Raw genomic sequence first — 6724 nt, 5'->3', positions numbered from 1 at the left:
GGTAGCTAAAGTCCTTTTAGATGAAACGAAATACATTGTGAAAGTGGTATATTTGATTAATATAAGGAGTTGGATCCTTGTAAGAATCCTAATATTTTATATTTTGATTTATAGTTAGTTTTTGTGACTCCCTTAATGAGGTGGCAAAAAGTTAAAAAGAGGGAAAGAAAAAAGAGAAATACTGAAGATTAATTTTTAAAGGGAAAGAAGTGAAATGTATATTAATTATGCAATTTTATTATTGTAAGTGCAGTTGTACAAGTTCTAACTTTTTTCTATATTGTGTTTTAAGCACTTGAATAATGTTAATGTTGTTTTATAATGAATTAGAGATGAGAAATTTCTTTTAGAAAAATATTAACAATAATCCAACTTAATATTGTATTTTTTAGTATTAAGGAAAAAGTAATTAGAAAGGTGAAACATCTTTATCATATTAATTATTCCCACAATATCAAGTATGCATTTCTAAAATATTTAACAATTTAATTTAAATCTATTTCAATATTATTAATAATAATCCAATACAATAATGCATTTTTAACTATCAAGTGAAAAGTAGCTATCATCGATACAATAATATAATATAATAGCCAAACTTAATTACACATAAATGAAGAAAGAATCTTCATTTTTTTTAACCTTGGAATACAATTTTTTGTTGTGACAATAGTTATAGTTCATCACTAATGTGATCAACATCTAATTCAAAATCAAGAGCTTTAGCCTTCATGATTGGATATGATGCTTGCATGGCAATACCACACTTACCTTCAGTCGCCTTAATATTTCGACACATTTTTATATATCCTTTTTCTCCCCATCCATCTCCCCAAGAGTTTCTAACTATCCAGTAATTGATTCCTTCAGGAGTCTTGCCATACCCAACCACTACAACTCCATGATCAAGTTCAGTGCCACATTTACCAGTGAATACTCCCTATATAGCAAAAAAAATAAATTAAGTGTACATTCTAAATTATTAATCTCTTATCAAGTTATCCTTAAAGACAATGTAAAGGATCATGATTAGTTACCTTTAAGTAAAATTGGAAATCTTGTCCACTTGCTTCGATGGCTACAGACACTGGTTGATGAGCCACTGCTTTCTTGAGAGCTTCTTCATTGTTAGAAGGGACATCTTCGAAGCCATCAATAACTATTGTTGTTGCTTTCAATTTAATCTATATCAAATACAATATCACAATGATTAAACTATCATGTAAATATAATATTGCGTCATTATTACACCTATTATTATTAAGAAATTATCTAACCATTTTAAAAACTCTTATCGAAACTTTTATAATGTAATGTTTAATGTTATAAAACTTATACAAATATATATTCAATTCAAATATGCTTAAATCATTAAAACTCATAAAATATATATTAAAATCAAATATAATTAGTTTTATAAACTCTTGTCAATTTAAGTTTAACCATGAGCTAGATATAATTATTTTTTATAAACTCCCATCAATTTAGCTCCAATGGAATGGTATTATTTTGACAAATAATATTGTCATTGAGTTTTCATTTAATTAAAGAGGAATAATTAAGTGGTTGGATGGTGAAGATTGAGAAGGACGTGATAATTAGGTATATTTTTATTATTCAATTTTGTGTTTATGGAGCTTCAGATTGATGATGAATGGGTGTCCTTTTAAGACATTCTTTGTGATAGGTCATCACTTCAAATCTCTTGTGGGTCTAGCTTATAAAAGAAAATTTTGTATCTTTATTTATCTATGAAATATAAGCACTTATAGATATGATGAGAAATGTCTATTGTATATATAAACAATGTGTTTTTAGTTAAGTTTTGAAAATAATTTTAACACAATTTAAGAAAAAAGAGGTAATAAATAGTAATTTGTTTTCATTTGTGATGATAACACTAACATAAAATCCATGTTAATAATGGATCTATCATGTGTCTAGAGGGATCAAATCTCTTTCTTAAAATTATTATCCTTCTAGGTGCATGATAGATTCAAAGATAAGATAGATTTATACTAGTTTTTAATATACCATGTGTCCAATCCATATTGAACACTTGTAGATTTGTACGTCTCCCTTATTTTGAGCAACATACAATTGAAATATTTCAACCACCATGTGTTTAGAATGATCAAATTCCTAGAACCGCAAACATTTTCCCAAATTTTGATAGCTCTATATACATGATAGGTTCAAAGTTTAACATAAATTTAAGTTAATTCTTGATATGTTATATGTTAAATCCATATTAAGTATGGAAGAAATTACACATTTTTTTCTAAAAACTAAAAAACAAAAACAAAAAACAAAAAAACTTAACCTACATTTAATGTAGAAACAAACACAAAACACAAACATATTTAAGATGAATTTAAACTAATTCTTAATATGTTATATGTTAAGTCCATATTAAATAAAAAAAAAAATTACACATCTCTTTCTAAAAAAAATATAAAAACAAACACAAAACACAAACATCTTCGAGATAAACTGAAACTAATTCTTGATATGTTATATTTTAAGTGAAATATGAAATATAAAAAAACTTACCCATCTCCCTCTAAAAATTATAAAAAACACTTAACCTAAATTAAATATAAATATAGAAACAAACACAAAACACAAGTATCATGAATCATATATAAAAACGAAAGTGTTAGTATCGGAGATGCATATCTTAAATTCAAAAAACTAACCTATCAAATATTGAATAAATAAATGACTAATTTTTTAATGACTTCCAAGACCCTACCGTCTAAATAATCTTCATTATAAAACATAATATTGAAAACCCTAAAATTAAGCCCCATACCAATTTCTACTCCATTTAAAAATACACAAATCCATTTCACGAGGTTTACTATGATTGATCTATCTTCATGCACGAATCTATATTAACTTATTCACACCGATTCATCAAACCAGTATTTACTAAGATTACTGAGATTGCTCTTTTCTTAAAGCAGAAACCCATATTAACTTACGCTTATTATACCTTGGTTGTACTGCACTCGCCCGCTTCGGCAGTATAAGGATACGCATCTTCAGTAGAGATGCCTCCATTATCTATTATATATTGGAAGGCATAGTCCATAAGCCCTCCGTTGCAACCTGCGTTCTCTGTACTGCAATCTACCAACTGTTGCTCTGATAAAGAAACCAGCCTCCCTGTTTTAATATAGTTAATGCTCTCTACAGCAGCCACAGTTGAAAATGCCCAACAACTTCCTGTAAAATGACGAAAAAAAACATTATATTCTCTTCAATTTCTTATGCTCCCATTTATACTAACTATGTGTTGATCTACCATTGATATAAAAGCTATATGTAAACATGATCAGTGAATTGAGATTCATTCTGTAAAATTTATGTTCATACCACATTGGCCTTGGTTCTTCACAGGAGTTACCGCTCCCTTTTTCCTCCAGTCAATCGACTCTGGCAGGCTCGTGGAATTTTGGTACATGAATGATCCACTCTGTGTTCCTCTGTCTCGGCGCAGACTCTTGTGCTTCTCCATTCTAGTTGTCATATGCATGGCCTTGAATTCTTCATTACTCAGATCTGCAAACTTATTCAATCCAAGTTTGTATGGACCATCCTGCTTATTCACAGAGTCGATGTATTTCACATTCTCTTTGAATATCTCGAATCTTTTGGCATGCTCATCCGAATTCAAACTTCTGGTGGAGCGATGCTGAAGTGCCCACTTATCATAAAGCCCTCGAAGGCTTTCTTCAGAGTTGAGATCCTCGTCTGTAAATCCAAACGAAGAATCCAAGGCGTTCGCTAATAAAGCCCACAAGGCCATGTAGAACAGTAACAGGGCTGCCCTAGAAACACTTCCCATTATGGAAAAAACAATCAAATTCGCAGGAGTATGCAGCGAAATAATGTGAATGGGTGGAGAATAACAGGAAGAAGAATTTCTTATATAATAGCTTTGACTGAATGTGAGGCACACGAAATCTGGTGGCATTAATTAGGTGTTGTGGTTGCGTAAAAGGAAGCAGATAGGTATTAATTAAGCCAATTTTGAATTTTGAATCACGTAACCATGAACGTGGCTTGAAGTTTCAGTTCTGCACATAAATTTTCGTACATATATGGATATGGAATGTTGATCTCTTACCTTCGAGGGCTTTCCAGGCATGGTATCCTGCTGATGTATGGATATGGAATGTTGATATCTTACCTTTGAGGGCTTTCCATGGTTGGTATCTTGTTGGAGTAGATGAACTCACTATTTGTTGGTGGGGTTACAATTTTACTGGGATAGAAAAAGGTAAAGGGGTTAAAGTTGTCTTTAATGGCATTGTGTAAAAGAAATAATATTTGGATGTGGCAAAATAACAAATGATCTAGTTAATGGGGTATTTGTTTGAACATGTGTCCCACACACTGTAAAGAGATAAAAAATCTTGTTATGGATATTTAGGATAAGGAGCTAAGAAGAAAGAAAAAGTACTATATTGAAGAGTTTAATCCCACTCATAATCATCAACAAAAAGAGGGGCCAATATGTCTTGCAGAGCCCAAATTCTTATTGCTTAGTTAATGACTAATTCACTAATTGTGAAACAGGGCATTGGAAAATGCCAAAAGAAGTGTGGGAAGAAAGAGTATGTATTTTTGTTCTTTTTGGAAAAATGGAAACATAAAAGCATTTCATTTTAGATTGTGAGGCATTCAAAGACAACATGGAAAGTTATGCAAATATTCTTGCAAGTGGTTTTATTGAGCAAGGGGTTTTTCGAGAAGCTGGGAGCGTTTATTGTGAGGCTTCACAACAAAATGGTTGAACACAGAGATCAAATGGCGAAACAATTTGTCCAATAGGCTATCTTTAGCCTCTTGGATGTTAAAATAATTTCTTCTTCTTCTCTAATCGTGAGAGTGTTTGAATGTTTTGATAGTGGAAATAGATTCAACACCATCAATAATTCTTGGGGCACCCAAAATTCTGAAACTTGACCACTGTAATTAGATTTCTAAACTTTTTTACCTAATTTTTTCAAAATCTTACCAAAATTTCCATTATCTTTTTAATAAAATTATAACCTAATTAGACTTCATTGATCTCATGCTGCCACCTTAAATTGTGAATTTGGAGGCCACAAAATTCTCAGGCATGGTATCTTTCTCTTATGAGAGCCAGCCACCCGTATAATTGACATCCATTGTGCCATAATTTTGTTTAGCATCTAAAAAAAATTAGTGTAATATGCTTTTTAGTGAGATATATGTGACATGTAGATGAGTTGATTTGTATCATGGATGAGGTGAGGTGGAGAGGAGTTGGTTTGTGGATTGTTTATCTTTAATTTAAATTTTACATTCCTTTTCCTATTAAATTACTTTATAATATACTTATGTTTAACTAAATTTTACGCAATTTTAAAAACAATATTTTATAATTAAATTAAATATTCTTTATTTAATATTCAAACCATCCTCGCTTAAACTGAACTTAACCAATTTAAAATAAAATAAGATGAGATCATTACACCATCCCACCACCTCAAATACTTAAATTACACTTTCACAAAGTAAGGAGAGATTACACTTTGCCTCTTGCGAATATATAGAATTGTTGTAAATGCAAGTGTTAATTTAATTAAAATTCATAGTTTTAAGTATTATATAATGATTATAAATGTATGTTTCACTTTGATTACAATTTGTAGTTTTGATGTTTTGTAATGTTGCTTATAATGGCAAGTTTCATTTGGATTAAAATGTGTAGTTTTGATTTTTTTTTTCTTTTAATAGGTTTTGAGTTACGTATTATAGGTTTTGAGTTAGGTATTAAAATTGGTTTATAGGATGCTAAATTTAATATAAAAATGTTTTATAAATTTATTAAAATAAATTTAAAATTATTATAATTATATAAATTTATTTTAATTTTAGATTTTTTAATTTATGTTGATTTTGAATAATATTATTTATATTTATATAAATTTCATATTTTTATATATAATTTTATTTTATTTTTAATGTTTTAAAATTTATGAGAGATTTTTTAGCGTAAATTACATGATATTTCATTTATTGACGCATTTCAAACTAACTAATGTGGTTTTAAAATTGTTTATGTTTATTAAAAGTCTTATCTTATGGCTGATATATGGTTGATGGATTTGAATCTCAAATTTCTGATATCAAAGCAATCAAATTATATCTCTTGGCCATACTATAATAGATATAATTACATATATATTTGGCATTTTTATTTAACATATTTTATAATTTAATTTTTAAATGTAATTTAGAAAAGTTTTTTTTTGTATGTATATTAATTAACTTTAAATGTGAAATTATAAAATATTTAATTTATATGCTAAAAGGAATTTTAATTTATAGTTATTATTTATATTTTATATATATTTCAAATCTTTATATAATATTTTATTTTTAATTATACATTTTGAAATATTATAATTATAAATGTGAATTATTATTATTTTAATTTATTTTAATGTGATATGTATGTTATGAATTAAAAAAAAAAATGTAGTTTTATTAATAAAAGTAAATTACATAATTGAATTAATTTATTATTTTTAATATTCTTTAGTATTTTTAAATTTAGTCCATAAATCATTATTATTATAATTATTATTAAATTTTGTATATTACAACTACTATATCATTTTTCTCACATTGGACTATAAAACATCTCTAAATAAAATAATTAAAAAAATATTGTTAATTAAAA

At 27.9% G+C, this 6724-nt stretch overlaps 1 protein-coding gene across 1 annotated transcript; it reads right to left on the bottom strand.

Moving 5' to 3' along the window:
• Positions 1–563: 563 nt before the first annotated feature.
• On the bottom strand, positions 564–3893 carry LOC149183670 (thiol protease SEN102-like). Its single transcript, XM_089418779.1, has 4 exons — positions 3382–3893; positions 2999–3231; positions 1038–1184; positions 564–940 (listed from the first exon to the last, which is right to left on the bottom strand). Exons 1-4 carry the CDS (start codon positions 3851–3853, stop codon positions 674–676), a joined length of 1119 nt encoding a protein of 372 aa, XP_089274905.1. The 5' UTR covers positions 3854–3893; the 3' UTR covers positions 564–673.
• Positions 3894–6724: the final 2831 nt, after the last annotated feature.

This window comes from Pinus tabuliformis, chromosome 3_2 (genome assembly GCF_031772625.1).
Source record: "Pinus tabuliformis cultivar Carrire ecotype Pingquan chromosome 3_2, CPIR1, whole genome shotgun sequence".
NCBI lineage: Eukaryota > Viridiplantae > Streptophyta > Pinopsida > Pinales > Pinaceae > Pinus > Pinus tabuliformis.
The sequence above is the reverse complement of the archived record's forward strand: the minus strand, read 5'-3'. Positions and strand labels throughout refer to the sequence as shown.